This window comes from Falco peregrinus, chromosome 4 (assembly GCF_023634155.1).
Source record: "Falco peregrinus isolate bFalPer1 chromosome 4, bFalPer1.pri, whole genome shotgun sequence".
Lineage (NCBI taxonomy): Eukaryota > Metazoa > Chordata > Aves > Falconiformes > Falconidae > Falco > Falco peregrinus.
In genome coordinates, this window is record NC_073724.1 from 52,035,137 (window position 1) to 52,051,399 (window position 16,263).

The 16,263-nt window shown below is 44.9% G+C and overlaps 3 protein-coding genes across 4 annotated transcripts; 2 read left to right on the forward strand and 1 right to left on the reverse strand.

Moving 5' to 3' along the window:
- The first annotated feature begins 1,065 nt into the window (after positions 1 to 1,065).
- LIPT1 (lipoyltransferase 1) lies at positions 1,066 to 3,052 on the forward strand. Its single transcript, XM_055802196.1, has 2 exons — positions 1,066 to 1,164; positions 1,592 to 3,052. Exon 2 carries the CDS (start codon positions 1,844 to 1,846, stop codon positions 2,963 to 2,965), a length of 1,122 nt encoding a protein of 373 aa, XP_055658171.1. The 5' UTR covers positions 1,066 to 1,164; positions 1,592 to 1,843; the 3' UTR covers positions 2,966 to 3,052.
- Positions 1,093 to 16,124, forward strand: MRPL30 (mitochondrial ribosomal protein L30). Of its 2 annotated transcripts, none has more exons than XM_055802199.1 (5): positions 1,093 to 1,164; positions 12,936 to 13,016; positions 14,638 to 14,784; positions 15,632 to 15,705; positions 15,794 to 16,124. In XM_055802199.1, the coding sequence occupies exons 2-5, from the start codon at positions 12,936 to 12,938 to the stop codon at positions 15,924 to 15,926; spliced, it is 435 nt and encodes a 144-aa protein (XP_055658174.1). In that variant the 5' UTR covers positions 1,093 to 1,164; the 3' UTR covers positions 15,927 to 16,124. The 2 variants fall into 2 exon arrangements, with proteins under 2 accessions (XP_055658174.1, XP_055658173.1); XM_055802198.1 differs by lacking the exon at positions 1,093 to 1,164 and adding an exon at positions 12,364 to 12,498.
- Positions 8,355 to 12,292, reverse strand: MITD1 (microtubule interacting and trafficking domain containing 1). The gene is made up of 7 exons (XM_055802197.1): positions 12,115 to 12,292; positions 11,763 to 11,864; positions 11,475 to 11,611; positions 11,310 to 11,396; positions 10,532 to 10,647; positions 10,134 to 10,194; positions 8,355 to 10,050 (listed from the first exon to the last, which is right to left on the reverse strand). Exons 1-7 carry the CDS (start codon positions 12,266 to 12,268, stop codon positions 9,955 to 9,957), a joined length of 753 nt encoding a protein of 250 aa, XP_055658172.1. The 5' UTR covers positions 12,269 to 12,292; the 3' UTR covers positions 8,355 to 9,954.
- Positions 16,125 to 16,263: the final 139 nt, after the last annotated feature.

Here is a 16,263-nt window from a genome sequence, read left to right on the forward strand (position 1 = left end):
GCTTAAATACAGACAGTAGCTCTTGAAGAGTTATAGCTAAAGTCCGGTAGCCTTTAAGAATGGCTTAAATCAATGCAAATCTGAAGAGAATCTGCTGCATGCAATACGTCTTTAATTATCTAGTTTTTGATCACTTCCAGCTTGTTAATGAATTATGCTATTAACATTTAGTTTCTGTATCTTCATGAATACCATGGATAGTTTTTATGTATGTCACAAGCCTCTGTGCATTTGTGTGAACTTGTTCAGTGTCCTTCTTAACTCATGAAAGCTTCTAGCATCCAGAACATCCTGTGGTGTGGAATCACACAGCTGGGTCTTGCATGAAGAATCACGCTTTTTATCCGTCGTGCATCTGCCTCTTGTTGGCACGATCCCATGCTTCGCAGTTACCATGTTGGCAGAAGCTGCGAAGATCAACACTGACCTACTTTCTTTAACATCACTTAACTTTTTACAATCTCTTACCACAGGAGGTTTGGGTTTGGAGTTTTTTGCTTGGTTTTCTTTTACCAGGCTGAAAAGCCATAATCCAGCGGCGGGCGGCACAGCAGCTGCCCGTTCCCGCCTCTCGCCAGCTTCCTCCAGCCGCACCACGTGCAGGCTGCGGGGTGAGAAGCGCAACCGGCGCGCGCCCGCCGGGGTGCCACCCGCTCCCCTCAGCTCTCGCCCGAGCAGCAGAAGCCTGCCTGCGGCCTGCGGCCTTCCGCCGCCACCGGGGCGCTGGGCAGATGGACGGACGGACTGACTGACGGACTGACAGACTGCCTGCCTGCCTCCCCGGCTCTGACTGACCGACTGACTGACTGACACACAGACTGACGGACGGACAGACTGCCTGCCTCCCCGGCTCTGACTGACCGACTGACTGACACACAGACTGACGGGCGGACTGCCTGCCTCCCCGGCTCTGACTGACTGACTGACTGACACACAGACTGACGGACGTACTGCCTGCCTCCCCGGCTCCCCTCCCCGGTTTCACCCCGGGCAGCGGCGGCCGCGTACGGCAGAACAGCCCTGGCAGCCGGACGCCCGCCCCCGGCACCTCTAACCCCGGGAAGCGGAAGGCGTGCCGTGCCGGAGCACGCGGCGGGGCCGCACTACGGCTCTGACCGGCCTGCACGAGCGCCGCCACCGCGCCCCGCCCCGCCGCGCCGCGCCGTGAGTAGCGACTCGTGCGCGCAGGGGCGGCCGGTGCCGGGGGGAGGGCGGGAGGGCGGCCGGTGGCGGGGCGGGGCGGGGCAGCCCCCCTCGGGTCGCCGCGCCGTGAGGGGTGGCCGCCGAGGGCAGCCGCCGAGAACGAAATGGCGCCGGGGCGGCGGCGGGTGGTACCGGCTGCGGGCTTGCCGCGCCTCACGGCTGGGCGCTGCGGGCGGCTGCCTGGCTCCTCACGCACCCAGCCGGCCCGCCAGCTTGTTGCACCTGCTTCTTACTCTCAGATCCGTGTAAAACGAATTTATAAACCTGGGCTGTTAAAATCAAGTTTAGTAAAATCCACAAAGTCAGATTGTATTAGCAAGACTGTATTGAGTGAGGGGAAAACACACGGTTTAATTCTGTTTCTTCCTTTGGCCTTTAACGCACCGAGGACTGTGAGGAGAAGCTACTCTGACAATGCCAGCTTTTATGTGAAGCACACATCAGGGTCTGGATGGCATCACTAGCTTCAGGAGGGGAAACATACCTCATAACTCACATCAGTTCAAAAGTATTGCTATGCTGGGAAGAGTATGACTGCCACTAGCATTTCATTTCTGTCACAGCAGCAGGCTGTGCACTTGTCACATTCACCTTTACCAGGTCAAGCATTCCTTCCATTTACTGTCTGGTCATTAAAAACATGGTACTCCGGTCATCATTAAAGAACTGCCTTCAGCTATCCTGTGTCCTCAGAACTCCAAAAGCTGGCTTCAGAAGCACCACTAGTGGAGGCCTCATTATCCAATCTATTTCTAATGACGTTTACCAAAATCTAGCTGTGGAAGACTGGATCCATGACCACATGAATTTAGAAAACCAACAGGTCCTCTTCCTTTGGAGAAATTCCCCTGCTGTGGTAATAGGGAGACATCAGAATCCCTGGCAGGAATGCAACCTCAGGCTATTAAGGCAAAAAAATATAAAGCTAGCCAGGAGAAGAAGTGGAGGGGGGACAGTTTATCATGACTTAGGCAACATCAATTTGACTTTCTTTACAACCAGAAAAAAATATGAACGAATGGAAAACCTGAAACTAATTGTGAAGGCACTGAAAGCCTTGCGCCCCCGGTTAGATGTGCATGTCAGTGACAGATATGACATCTTGCTAGATAGGCAATACAAAATCTCAGGTACTGCTTCAAAGCTGGGAAGAACAACTGCTTATCACCACTGTACCTTACTCTGTAATGCAGATAAGTTTGTTTTATCTTCTGTGCTAAAAAGTCCTTATAAAGGGCTAAAAAGCAATGCCACTCCTAGTGTGCCTGCCTCAGTGAAAAATCTCTTTGAAGAGGATCCCAGTTTAACTTGTGAGATGCTTCTGGATGCCATTGCGGAAGAATATGCTACACAACACCAAATGGATCATCATATCACCTTAATAAATCCAGCTGATGAGACTGTGCTTCCTGGAATTAATAATAAAACTAAAGAACTACAAACGTGGGAATGGGTGTATGGAAAGACACCGAAGTTCAGCATCAACACTTGTTTTAGCATGGTCTATAAAGATTCTGTTCTTGATGTTAAAGTAGATATGGATGTAAAGCACGGAAGGATTGAAGTCTGCAACATTGATCTGCCAGAGCAGTGGCTGCCACCAGCGCTGTGCAGTGAACTAGTAAAGAGCCTTACTGGTAGTAAGTTTTGCCCAAGTGAAACCACTACACTAGCAACAACATTGCTAAGAGTGTGTCCACAAGATGATGAGTTGCACAGCAGGTGGAATCTGCTATGTGAAAATATGATAATGTTAATGTGACTTGCATTTTGAAAATGTAAGTTAAACTTCTGCTGCTTTTTTATTTAATTTATTGGAAACAGAATTAAAACATTTATACAAGCTGAATTTTTATCTTATTAGTCATTCAAACTGTTAAATCTTGTGCTTTTGCTTAGTATTACCTACTAGCAATTAGTAGGTACACTGCCTGTACCCGAGGTTCCCAAACAACAGGATGTAAGCTGCTGCAATAGGCTGCAGCCCTGTGTCGCTCCATGTGGACAGACATCCTTGTTGTTTAAACCAAGGAAAATGGCAGAGGCATCCCAAACTGGCTTTGTAGCAAAGAAGGTACAAATGGCTGACACAGATGGGATGGGGTAGGTGGAAAACTGCTGCTCTGCTGCTGCACTGAATCCCCCAGCCTGCATCCCACTCCTGGTGGATAGTAGCTCAAAGGGCATGTCTCAGCCCCTGAGCTGCACGGAGAGGGATGTCCCCCTGGTTTCTGGTTGAAAGTATGCTCTTGCAGGGTGCTGGTGATCCTCTTTCTCCACTGTACAGGCATGGCAGTAAGCTAAGCTCGCTGCTGTGTAGTGAATCAGCCTAGCAGTTCTACCCTGGAACTTCTGTTCATGTGTGTGCAAGAGCAGGGGAGGGATTAGGAAGTTCACTGTGGGGGGTTGTGTGATGAGGGCAGAAGAATCTAACTGGGACAGAGGCCATATGTGCCTTCTCTGTACCTGCACTGCCTGGCCTAAAGTGGGAGTCACTGGTGCTGTCGTCTCGTTGCCCAGTGTGCAAAATCAAAGAAAGTTTTAAGAATACAAGATACAGCTTTTAATATAAAGTTGTGCAAGTTTGGGTGCTAGATGAACTAGCACCCCTTGGTAGTTTCCACAGTCAGATTTATACATGATTACGTGGATATTAATTTGTTAACTTCCAACCCTCTAACACTGATCGTATGGTAATCCACATAATGGTTACACAATCTTATTGGTTAACTACGCAAGGGGAACGGTCTCTGTGGGTCGGGGTATCTGGCGCAAGGGATTTAATTTTTAGTATTATAATGAAGGTAGTTAGCTTAAGAACACATCTTTATCTGTCCAAAAGGTATCAGATATATCTCGATTTGCAAGAGTCTTGTGTTGCCAATTTGGCAGGATGTAATGTCTTCAAGGCCGCCTTGTCCTAAACAGCAATTACTTAAGTTAATCATCCTTCACAGTTCTTTGCATGGGACATCCTGAGTCAAATGTGTGCGTTCTGTTTCTTCAAGAATATGTGCAAATTGTTAAACAAAAACATATGTCCATATAGTATTTGTTAGTTAGCTTATACATTCTAGTTATAGAATTTGGTAACACTGCCAGAGATACGGTACCTAAGCTGAAAGAGGGAATACTTCTACATTAGGAAATACACTTGCCAATACAGATCTAGGAGAATCAGGCTCCTTGTGTTACTACCTAGGAGAAAATTTTCTGATGGAAGGTAATAGTGAACTGAAAATGACAGTTTTCATGTTAAATAAAAATAATAGCTCAACTTAAAGTAGAAAGAAAGGCTCATTTCACTGTTGTTGCTGAATAAGCAGAATGCAATTTTGATTAGGTCACAACAGAAGCAGTTTATTGCTATAACTGTAGGAGAGAACCCAGTGCAGCCGTGAGACTCTTCTGCTGTGAGCTCTGCCCAAACGAGGCAGTTACAGACTTCATATACCTTTGTCATTTAACTCTTTCTTCACCAAACTGCCCTTGAATAGTAGAGCTAGTTAAAATTGAAGTGGGAGGTTCATCAAGCAAAAAAAGCCATAAATTCATTCTGTCAAGGTGCGAGCACATCAAGGTAAATGTCGTTCAGGGCACAATATATAGCACAATCCAATTTACATTAACAGTCTTCTCCTGGAAGGTTAACTGGCGTGGTAGGACTTAAAAGGAAAGCACGGTATCCAGAAATGAGGCAGATAGTTAAAGGGGCTTGTTACTGGATGACATACGGGTTGTTCTGAAATACCAACAGCATTTACTACTGAAGATAAGGAACTGGCAGGAAAATCAGAGGCACATAAAGTGGACTGAGAAACAGCAGTATCAGTTAGGCAACAAACAATCTTGCTGTTAGTAGGGCAAGATGAATAAGGACCAGCCTGGCCTAAAGAAAGTAAAGGAGTAATGATGTTTATGTCATTTGGTTAGTCATATGGCTGTCCTAATCATGTTTCTGAGGCTATGGCATGAAGGAAGAGTTGGGGGGAAAGTTAGGGTGACTGAATCCTGCTGGACTGAAAAGACTTACAGTTAGGTCCATAAGGACATTCTGGCTTCCAGTGTCCTTGTTGTCCATACACACAACCCTCAGCTGAAACTCCAGTAGGGATTTCAAAAGATCCCTTACCTTTCTGAGTGGCACCGAGGGATTTTCGACAGAGATCAGTCTGCGGTCATCCCAGGTGAAGCAGGACGTATGAATCCAAGTCACAGCACCAAATTCTGTTGCAGAATAACTGGAATGCAATTTTAATCAGGTCAGAACAGCAGCAGTTTAGTGCTATAGGAGAAAACACAGAAGGCAGGCAGCTTCTGCTGATACGAGCTGTGCCCAAGCGAGGCAGTTACAGTTTATATACTTTTAGGTTATACGATTTGTTCTTCACCAGGCTGTCAGATAAGCAGGATGTGGTAACAGCAGCGACTGAAATTCTTCAGTAAGGAGGCTCTAGACAGATTGGGAAGCCCTAGGCAGTATATTCTTTTATGAATACTTCCTTTGTTAATTAAATCATGCTGACCAGAAGAGACTGTTAGCTGCAAATATTTCTTAACAAGTGAGGCCTGCAAAGGCCTATGAGGTGTTACATGTTACTTCCACACTGTCAGCTTTAACAGATGTTTGGCTGATCCGCACTCAGTAGAAAGAAATTACGTGGCAGAAGGGACCTACCTTTAGTTAAGGAGCGCAGTGACTGGGGGTGCACCCAGCCCTCAGCCAGGACTGGCACACTGTAGAGTCCAGGGGTCCTCAAACTACGGCCCGTGGGCTGGATATGGCCCCTCAGGGTCCTCAGTCTGGCCCCCGGTATTTACAGACCCCCCCCTCCCCCCCCAGGGGTTGGGGGGGGAAACCAAGCAGCCGCAGATGACTGCCTGCCGCTGCATCCATGTGCCAGCCCCCTGTTTAAAAAGTTTGAGGAGCCCTGCTGTAGACTGAATGACACTCAGCTGGCTCCAGCAGGGAAGGTGGCTTAAGCTTATCTTTACAGATGATGCCAAGAGGGACAGTCCTGGGTGTGCAGTCCAGGTGATGACCTGACTACCTAAGTGTGAGTGGCACCACAGAAAAACATAGCCTGAAGTCAGTAAAATGACCGCAGAACTCTGCTTGTAGACTTCTCTAAAATTTTTTTTTCCCCAACTCTTTGATGCCCATTCCTCTTCATACATGGTGTTCCTACTGACAGTGAAAGGAACTGATATTCAGAGATAAAGGGCTTATAAGTAAAAACTGCAGTGCAGCGTTAACTGGTATATCACTAAAGGTTTACTTCTACGTATGCACAGTACTGCATATCCATGGGATCTGCAAGGAAATCTGGTCTCGGCTATTGAGTAATAGTCTAATTAGAAAACAGAGAAAAAGTTCTAGCAATGAACAGGCAAGCAAGGGAAGACCATGCTTGCCTCTTGTGGTATTTGTAAAGGACCACATCATAGGGGCTTACCACTGGAACAGCGGCATATTGTATTGTAAGATGCAGAAAGTGTAAAGATTTGTATTTTAATTTCCAATTAAGTACTAAAAAGTTGATCTGAAGTATTAAGGTGTTTTTTTCTTTTGCCCCTTGTGGGAAAATTCCTGGGCGGGGGGGGGGGGGGGGGGGGGGAGAGGGTGCAGCAGAGAATTAGCTAAAGCTGGGACAAATATAGCTCTTGCTTTCAGAATGGTTGGCATGCACAGGAATCTACTTTACCAAAGCTCCCTAAGCTACGCACCCTGCCATCTCAGCACATGCCAATGGGAGTAAGAGAGTGGAACAGAGTGGAGACACCCACCGTGGCCAGGCTCCATTTACTCCCTGCAGGAAAGGGGACCTGATGATCTGATAAACTGCATAGCAGTTGTCACATAAAGAACATATGAGATGATGTCTGCTGCTAAGCGGACCATTGTGGCAAAATTACTTTCCTCAGATGAAATAATCTCATTGCAATAGTAATGCACACCTCCATCCCAAAGTTGCTTGCCTCCAAAGTACTACTACATCTCGCTGGGTACAATGATACCAATCAGTAACAAAAGTATGTATGACTAGAGTCACTCAAGCTCCACCTAAATCTAAAGAAAATGGACTGGTCCTGGACTGAAATAAATCTAAAGGGGAATTTATTTAAATTTATCTAAACTCCTGGCATACCACACTTTGATTTAGTGTCACAAGGTTAGCTCAAGCTGACCCACCCTCTAAAGCTGTAAGTTCTGGCTGACAAGCCGATAAGGTGTCATGACCCCCATACATTAACAAAAACTTAGTTGAAAGTAAGACAAAGGTAATTGTGGTAATGGGAAATTGTGACCTCCAACTCAAATAGCGCCCCCCTGAAAAAGCAAAACCTGGTTGGAGAGCATGCGTAGTTAATGGAAAAACTTCAGTAGTGCTATCTGAGGACGCATACTAATTTACATTGGAAGGGAGAAACTTTTAACCGATCCTCTGTACGATAACGAATACACAATGTACTAGAAAGTATAAAAATGGACAACTGAGGGGAGAAGTTAGGGAAGGCTCCATCATAACTTCTGGCATCAGTCAGTGGGCTGAACCTGTCTTCTCCCCCATAGGGATGCCTGTTGGGTAAGAACTTTATTCTAGGACTAACTCATGTTAGTTATTATTAAGTGTATTTTTTTAAACTTGTTTTTCAGTCAGTGTATTATCGCTGGCAATCTTCGAACCTTACTGTGACAAACTTGTGTTTTGTATAATAAAAATCTTCAGCTGAAGTTCATTTTGTGTAAGTCTCTGGAGACTTGACTGGTTGTATGGGATTTGACTCAGTGATACTGTCAGCAGGAGTCCCCGAGTAGGTTAGTCGAATCACCCTCTGATACGGCGAGCTGTCAGAACACAGGTAGCAGACAGGCTGGTCAGGCACAAGGGTCTTGTCTTTCTTGGGAAACTGACAGGCTGATCAAATATAAAGGGTTCAAGGAAACCCCTCTTCTTAACATGACACCCCTGTATGTTTGAAATTGCTGGACTAGGGTTAAAAGATATAAATCTTCACATTTGGGAAGCTTACTGTATTTACAGTGAACCTTCTTCCAAACATGGCTGATCTATAAGGCATTACCCAGCTTCCTTGAATTACCCGACGTAGCGCAGAGAAGTCGTTACACAGATGACTAAAACTACAAATAATAAAAAATAACATTTATTCCCATTAAAAATAGGCATGTATTGTACACAACTGAATAAAATTGACAACAGTGACCAGAAACCTAGTACCACATCAGCAATAAGAGGGTTTCTATTGAATGTTTCAACTGGTAGCATGCAGTTCCTGTGACACATTTGTTATTCTTTTTGCTGATGTAGCACTGAAAAGCTGAGACATTATTATGCAAAAGGATAAAGAAGGCAGACCCCTAGCAAACTGCGATCCAGAGAACAAGGCAAAGACCAGCTCTGTTTCTTCTTGGTAGCTGTGGAATGCAGCATTAGATGACAGAAGGTGAAAGAATAAAGCAAATTAAAAAAAAAAAAGATAATGGAATACACCAGCCATTCAGGAAAAAGAATCAGAAAAGAGAGAAAAATTTCTAGCAATGAACATGCTACCAGAATACAGGAGCATATGTACCACAAGATCCAGAAAGCATAAGGCACCTATCAGTCCTGAGGTTGAAAAAGATTTTGATGGGACCCGCAAAAGAAGCCACTGCCTGTTCTTCATGTAAGAGTATAGGACTTTGCCAGATTATTGCTGACAAAGCAATCTTGTATAAGAAAAAGAAGCAGTAGCTCAGGTGACACCTTCTGGTTTCCAAAGGATGAAGGAAAGACAAGAAAAGACTGGGTTGTTTTCCAGTTAGCATATTGCTTAAAATCATTATTAACATGAAAGCTTCACAGTATTCATCCCCTGGAATAATTTTATTTTTTTAAGGGACTACCTTAGTAGCAGGGAGATAGCTCACTGCAGTTGAGACTGGCATGACTAACTGGAAGAACATTAGATTTGCAAGTCAGGGAAAAAGACTGGGAGAGGATCATACACCCTTTCCACACCTAATGCAAAGGATGGAAATCAAGTATATGACTGTACATCATGGAATAAAAGAACACATGGAGTGACAGGGAAAAGAACACAACTGTTCACATCCTTTCTGGTTCAAAATCCATCATGCAGAGACACATAAGATGACCCTGAAATGTCTACATACTGAACAATGTTTGCATGCAAGGAGCTTGGAAAATGGAATGTTAGGTTTGGGGTTACTAGTAAAGTCTGTGAAATCAGGTATTACAGGATTGATCAAAACACAGCTGAACAGGAGTCATGATTAGAATACCGGAATTATGGGAAATAAATAAGGCTGCTTATAAAAGAGGACATGTGGCAGCCTAGCTTCAAGTGTTTGTGAGGTGGTCAATTAGAGAAATAAACCCCAGAATCTGCTCAAGGAAAAATTAATAGTAAAAAGAGAAATGACAGTAAAGAGGCCTTTGAGAGACAGTATCAAGGGTCAGTTATGACATGAAGATCAAATTTAGACATGGATTGTATTAATTAAGATTATGGGAGAAGTACAGTGAAGGAATTGTACAGTTGTGTTTTCTCAGACTGAAAAGTCTCAAATATTCTTAAACCTATAGATTATAAAAGCTGTGCTGGACTAAGTACTTAGAATACTTGGTTCTGAGGGTAGACAGCTGGTGGCAGACTGGAAATAGTATCTTCCACTCTTACATTTTTATGCTTATAAAAACAGTAGTTCAAAGCAGTTGTATCTGATCACATTTTCTTTGTATGTTTAGTATGAAAGACATCCACTGTTGTTTCATGACAAGGTCGCAAGTCAAAGTCACAGTATCCAATGCTGAAACGACCCTGCAGAAATTAACAGAATTGACACAGTGAACATAGAATGAGCTCTTCTGCAGTATAAGTTAAAGAGGTCAAAGCATTCTTACCTGCGGTTTCTTAAAATAATTAAGACCCCTTCCAATCTTAATCATCCATCCATTGTTGAATCTGTTTTAAAAATTCACAAATTTGAATACTATCAGTATGTTCAATAAAAAAACAGTTATATCCACATGATGCACAAGCTCCCTGTTTCAATGACAATTATTTCCTAGTATCACTGACACCTGTATGAACCATGGAAGACACTATTCTGTATAAAGAGACATCTACTATTATGTTCACAGTTAAAATACATGAAACTATGGAGGGCTGATTTTATCCAGCGAGGGCTATTGCCTTCCACTTCGTTAACCGCAGCTGCAATTAGAAATTGTCTCAAAAGTTAGGGTGAAGTAGTTTGATTTCAAATAACTGGCATTCACTGAATTTTTCTATCGCCCACCTAATTTCTCGATCATGTATTGAAGGTGAAAATGCAATATTCAGTGTTACTCCATAATTCCTCAGCGACTGTTGTATTTCTTCCAAGCCACTTATTTGCTGACTCTTCCCGCTACCCTGTTAAAAGTAAAAATAACATGTTTTTTTTTTAATGACATATTCTACATCTGGTCACCTCTTCCTAAAGTTAGCAACAAAACCTTTTTAGTAACAACTTCAACCAACAGAAAGCAACTTGGATGAAGCCAGATTCACAGTTTCAAATACAGGATAAAAAGCAGACAGACTACAGCTACACTCGCTAAGGGACATGGACGACGAGCTCACTCTCAGCCCTTTGGAACTAGACACGAATTACTATTTGAGCCAAAATAAATACAGTGATAGTTTGAGATATTTTAGCTTATCAAAGCCTCTAAAATGACAACTATATACAGCTGAAAAAACCCATATCGCAACAGATGCTTTGTTTCTGACATTTTCCACAACAAAACTTTCATAAAAGTATCTTTTTAATTTAAGATACTGCTTACCAAGAGTTTCTTAAAGAGTTTTCTGATAACTCTGAACTTATAAAACTACTTATGTTCAACTATCACATTTCTATTTTTCTTTTAATCTGTGTTTTCTGCTGAAGGCATCAGAGCCTCAGTCTAAAAAGTACCGGTAAGGAAAACCAAATCTGTATTTACAAATAAATACTTTATATATATATATATATATTTGCATGTGGTATCGCTGAAGTACAAGGAAACAGAAACCAAAATCTGGACACTTACTTCATCATAGGAAGTGAGGAGGTGGATTGTTTTCACTTTGCACGGCCCCTTAACTAGCATCTCGCAGAATCGCAGGAAGTTATACAACTGCAAAAATTTTAATTTAGTAACTTGCCTTTTTTTGAGTAGTTACATCTGTATCAGTTACACCAAGTACCTACTAACCTGATGAACGTTCCTGATGTACGGATCCTCCACCCACACTTCAGAAACAATCTCAGTAAGGTACTCTTGGAAAAGCTTTTCATAGCCGAAACCCGTTGCATTTTCCTCTATTCTGATTTGCTTATGGTATTTGCCATCTGACAAAAGAAAACAAAAAGAAAACAATAAGAAAAAAGTCTCCTTTTCAGTAAAAATCGTGACATAATCCGTGTGTTAACCACCTTACCCGGAAAACACTCGCATAACAACAGGGATTTAAACGCGAACGGGTCCATTGCAGCTCTGTACCTTGTTTCTCTTTTTCAATGTGCTTTTTAATGTCTTCTGCTCTGGTCATGTACTCGGATATTTTCTGCCGGTAACGGTGCTTTTTCGCCTCATCCTTGGTGGCTGTGAACGGGAAGCGCACAGGCCAGCTTTGGCCGGGGCGGGGGGCGCGGGGGGAGCCCCCGCCAGCTCCCCTCCCTCCCCGTGAGACGGCAGGGGACCAGCGCCCAGCACGGCCGCGCCTCCTCAAACCCACCCCCGGCCGGCGGCCCCCGACCGGGCCGGGGCGGCGTTTAAGCACCACCCGCCTCAGCGGCTGCAGTGAACGGCCGCCGCCCCGCCCCTCACCCGCCGCCGCCGCCGCGCCCGGTACCTTTCACCACCTGCAGCAGGAGGTCGATGCCCTCCTGGTAGCACACCAGCGACTCCTGGAACCGAGAGGCCCGGTCCAGCTCCACCGCCCGCTTCACCGTCTCCGCCCCGGCCCGCTCCAGCGCGGCGGTGCCATCGCCCCCCGCCCGCGACATGGGCGCCGCGGCGGGGACCGGGAGCGGCGCGGGGCGGGGGGGAGGAGCTGCGCACGCGCGCTGCCTCACCCGCCGCCGGGGAAATAGACACCGAAGCGGCGGCGGGCCGTGCCTCACCGCTGCCCTTCTGCCGGCGCGGAACTGAAGCGCCGTGGTGTCGGTGCCCGGCCGGAAGGCTGCGCACCGCCATGGCGAGTCCCGCGGGCCTGCGGCACGCAGCCGTTTGGAAGGTGCGACCCGAGCTGGGGCCGGGGTTTGATTTGGGGGCGGCGCGGCGCTGCCTCTGGCCGTGCCCGCTGCGGCGGCTGGGGGCCTTCCCGCGAGGCGGCGGGGAACGGCCCGGGCCAGTGTCCCGCCGCCGCTGAGGGCCGTGAGCGGGGCCAGGCCTTAGGCTGCTGCGGCCTTCGCCCCCCTCGGGGCGCCGCCGCCGCGGGGCCTGGTCGGGGCCTCCTCAGAGAGAAAAGCGTGGCCTTGGAGGGGCCGAGGAGCCGGTGCATACCCGGTTGTCAGCACGGTCTGTTCTTCTGCCGAGAGATGTAATAAACGCAGTAATTATCACAGTCCCTGTGCTCGCCCAGTCTGAGTTGAAGTGGCCCTGTACTCTTATTTTCAAGTATTATGAACTGTAAGGAAAATGCAGACAAGTTGTGCCCTGCTCTCTTTGCAGATGCTGGGGAAGAGGATGGAGGGGATGGCGTCCACAGCGTGGGTTCGTTGTCTCTTTACTAAGTCAAGAATTCCAGACTCGGTATGTGTTTCAGTAACTAAGAAACTGAAAAATAGCTATTAGCCTGCTTAATTCTGTGGCATGACAGCTTTCTAGAGACAGTGAGTGGGATGAGAGGGTTCGTGGTGTGCTAGGTGGAAAACTAGCTGAATGGCAGGGCTTAAAGGGCTGTGGTGAATGGGGCTACATCTGACTGGCAACAGGTCACCAGTGGTATTCCTCAGGGCTCAATCCAAGGGCCAGTTCTGTTCAATATTTTTATCAGTAATCTGGATGCAGGAGTTGAATGCACCATTAGCAGGCTTGGTGATGATACCAAGCTGGGAGGTGCTGTCGACTCTTTCATGGTACAGAATGCCTGGCAGAGGGATCTGGATAGATTGGAGCATTGGGCGATCATCAGTGGCATGAAATTTAACAATAACCAGTTTCTGCATCTGGGACAGATTGCCAGGCACAAGTATAAACTGGGAGAGGGGAGACTGGAGAGCAGCCCTGCAGAAAGAGATCTGGGGGTGCTGGTCGGCAGCAGGCTCAATGCAGGTCAGCAGTGGCCCTGGCAGCCACCAGGGCAACCCGCACCCTGGGGTGCCCCGAACACGGCACAACCAGCCGGCCAGAAGAGGTGATGGTACCGCTGTGTTCAGCCTTGGTGCGGCCTCACCTGGAGCGCTGTGGGCGGTTCTGGGCCCCACGAGTTAAGAAGGACGTGAAGGTCCTTGAATGTGTCCAAAGGAGGGAAACAAAGCTGGTGAAAGGGCTGGAAGGCATGTCCTGTGAGGAGTGGCTAGGGACTCTGGGCTGGTCTAGTCTGGAGAGAAGGCGGCTGAGGCTTTTTGCTCTCTACAGCTTCCTGAGGAGGGGACATGGAGAGGGAGGTGCTGAGCTCTTCTCCCTGGGATCCAGTGACAGGACACGTGGGAATGGCTCAAAGCTGTGCCAGGGGAGGTTCAGACTTGACAGCAGGGAGCATTTCTTTACCAAGAGGGTGGTCAAACACTGGAACAGGCTTCCTGGAGAGGTGGTCGATGCCCCAAGCCTGTCAGTGTTTAAGAGGCATTTGAACAATACCCTTAACAACGTGCTTTGACTTTTGGTCAGTCCTGAATTGGTCAGGCAGTTGGGCTAGATGACTGTTGTAGGTCCCTTCCAGGTGAAACAGTCTACTCAGTAAACAACTAAACCAAAGTGATAGGAAGTTTGACTTACATTTTACATTTTTACATGTAAATTTTTATCTTATCTTTTTGCAAGGTACTGTCTAGGGTCAGTTGACTCTTTTCCTTCAAATCATTCTTAAAGCCTGTGGAAAAACTTGCCATGCAGAGGCTCTTCAGTGAGATGCATGGGAATGAAGTGCTAGGCTGGTATAGAGTGTTGTCCATGTATTTCTATGCAGTTGTATGTCCAAACTCAAGAGTTAATGTATCCATCAGCAAACCATTATAAAAATGTTTGACATAGAGTTACAAAAGTAAAATATGAGGTCACTTGTTGATGCTTTGACCTTCTGAAAAGAAAGGTAAACATGTAAGGACTTTTACCAAGGTTTATGTATGTTTTAAAAGTTATTTTGTTAATTTTAATAGTAATAATTCGGCTATTTAGGAAAAAACCCTCTGTTTTTGTGAACTACTTCTAGGTATTTCAGCCGCGGCCTGGAGATCATGAAAAGTATGGAGGTGACCCTGAGCAGCCCCACAAGATCCACATTGTTACTAGAATAAAAAGTGTGATTGGTCGCCCATATTGGGAAAAGAAGATAATACGTGATCTTGGACTGGTTCAAGTATGATTGTTGGTTTTTGTACTTCTTGTGCACTCAGAAACGTAGAAATGTAGGGTAGAATTAAGGTGATGTGGTGTTTGGTTTTTTTTTTTTTAAGGACCTCAGTTTTGCAGTCAGAAAACTTGGATTGCTTTACAGCTGCTATAAATGTAATTCAGAAATCAATGATGTGTTTAAGAGCTGGAAGAAACATTAATGGCAAATGCCCTATTAGTGGGAATTCAGAATATCACTGTATGGAATTGTTCAGCATGCCTGAGGAGAGATTTACCTTGAGAATTCTGCTAAAATAACAAAAATAGATTTGTAAATAGTTTGAATTCAGTTTTCTCTGTGGGTCATATTATTCAGACATTGCAGGTAGGCAAGTAAGACTCTATTAATAATGAAAAGGCTTCCAAATCCAAGACTCTTTAAGCGTTTGTGTCAAAGGTGTGTTTATACAAATTTTTTAGGCCAACTCCACATTGTGCAAAGATTCATGTAGTCAGCGTTACATTACAGAAAAAAAAATTGTATGCTTGATCACTTTAAGGTCTAACTGAAGCAAGGAGTCTTACCCCTAAACTCCTGTATTTATAGTATTTTTAACAGTTGGAAGAAATTTGAATATAATGATACTGTAATGGGAATAAAGCTGAATTTTTCGTTTTACTGGAATTGAGTTTGATCTAGTTTTTATTTCATATTTTAAAGTATGTTTTTGATGCGGGACATTTCTCTAAATTTTTTGTTTGCAAATGCAGTTTCTATTTTTGCTGGTAGTGTGAAAAGTTCAGTGAACAGAGATTTGGGGTTTGCATTTCGTGGCAGTGCGTTTGTAAAACCTGTTCTATCCTTTATATAGGCACATCAGCCAAGACTGCACAAAAATATCCCTTCTGTGAATTCCAAACTGAAAGTTGTTAAACATCTGATAAGGTTTGTTAACTATTTGTTTAATTTGGAACATTTAACGTAACTCTCTTCTAGTCATAGGACTTTACTAAGTAAACTCTTTTGCCTGTAGAATACAGCCACTGAAACTACCTCACGGGTTGCCAACAGAAGAGGAAATGTCAGACACCTTTCTTACAGTCAAGGGAGAGCTTGTCATTAAACGACGTCTGAAACCTGTGGAGCTGAAAGAAATTAAGTCCTAAGGTGTGCTGGTTTGATTTATATTTTAAAAAAATAAATAATTCAACTCCTAAGTTAAGAGTTTGTGTATGAAATATAAGCTTAATTCTTACCTTGTCTGGTATGAATGACAGAAGTGACACTGGTACTTAAGGAAGGATTCTTGTGTGTACAAATATAAAATTCAATGTTGTTAATATGTGCCTGAAATGTTAAATGAATGATAGGCTTTCTGTCCTTGTGTTTTTAATTTTGTGGTTAATTACTGCAGTTTATGGCTAGCTATTGGAGAACTTTTTATAAAGTCATATAAGCAGAGAGTTAAGTAGAATAGATCTAACTAATGATGGTGGGGACATT

What these genes read in the sequence shown, in the direction of transcription:
- LIPT1 (XM_055802196.1), top strand. Translation starts at nt 1,844, where the DNA reads ATGGTACTCCGGTCATCATTAAAGAACTGCCTTCAGCTATCCTGTGTC.
- MITD1 (XM_055802197.1), bottom strand. Translation starts at nt 12,268, where the DNA reads ATGTCGCGGGCGGGGGGCGATGGCACCGCCGCGCTGGAGCGGGCCGGG. An exon ending in CCTGCTGCAGGTGGTGAAAG is followed by an intron (nt 11,865 to 12,114) that starts GTACCGGGCGCG and finishes TCCCGTTCACAG; the next exon opens with CCACCAAGGATGAGGCGAAA. An exon ending in ACATCAGGAACGTTCATCAG is followed by an intron (nt 11,397 to 11,474) that starts GTTAGTAGGTAC and finishes AAATTTTTGCAG; the next exon opens with TTGTATAACTTCCTGCGATT.
- MRPL30 (XM_055802198.1), top strand. Translation starts at nt 12,457, where the DNA reads ATGGCGAGTCCCGCGGGCCTGCGGCACGCAGCCGTTTGGAAG. An exon ending in GTGATCTTGGACTGGTTCAA is followed by an intron (nt 14,785 to 15,631) that starts GTATGATTGTTG and finishes TCCTTTATATAG; the next exon opens with GCACATCAGCCAAGACTGCA. An exon ending in GTTGTTAAACATCTGATAAG is followed by an intron (nt 15,706 to 15,793) that starts GTTTGTTAACTA and finishes TTTTGCCTGTAG; the next exon opens with AATACAGCCACTGAAACTAC.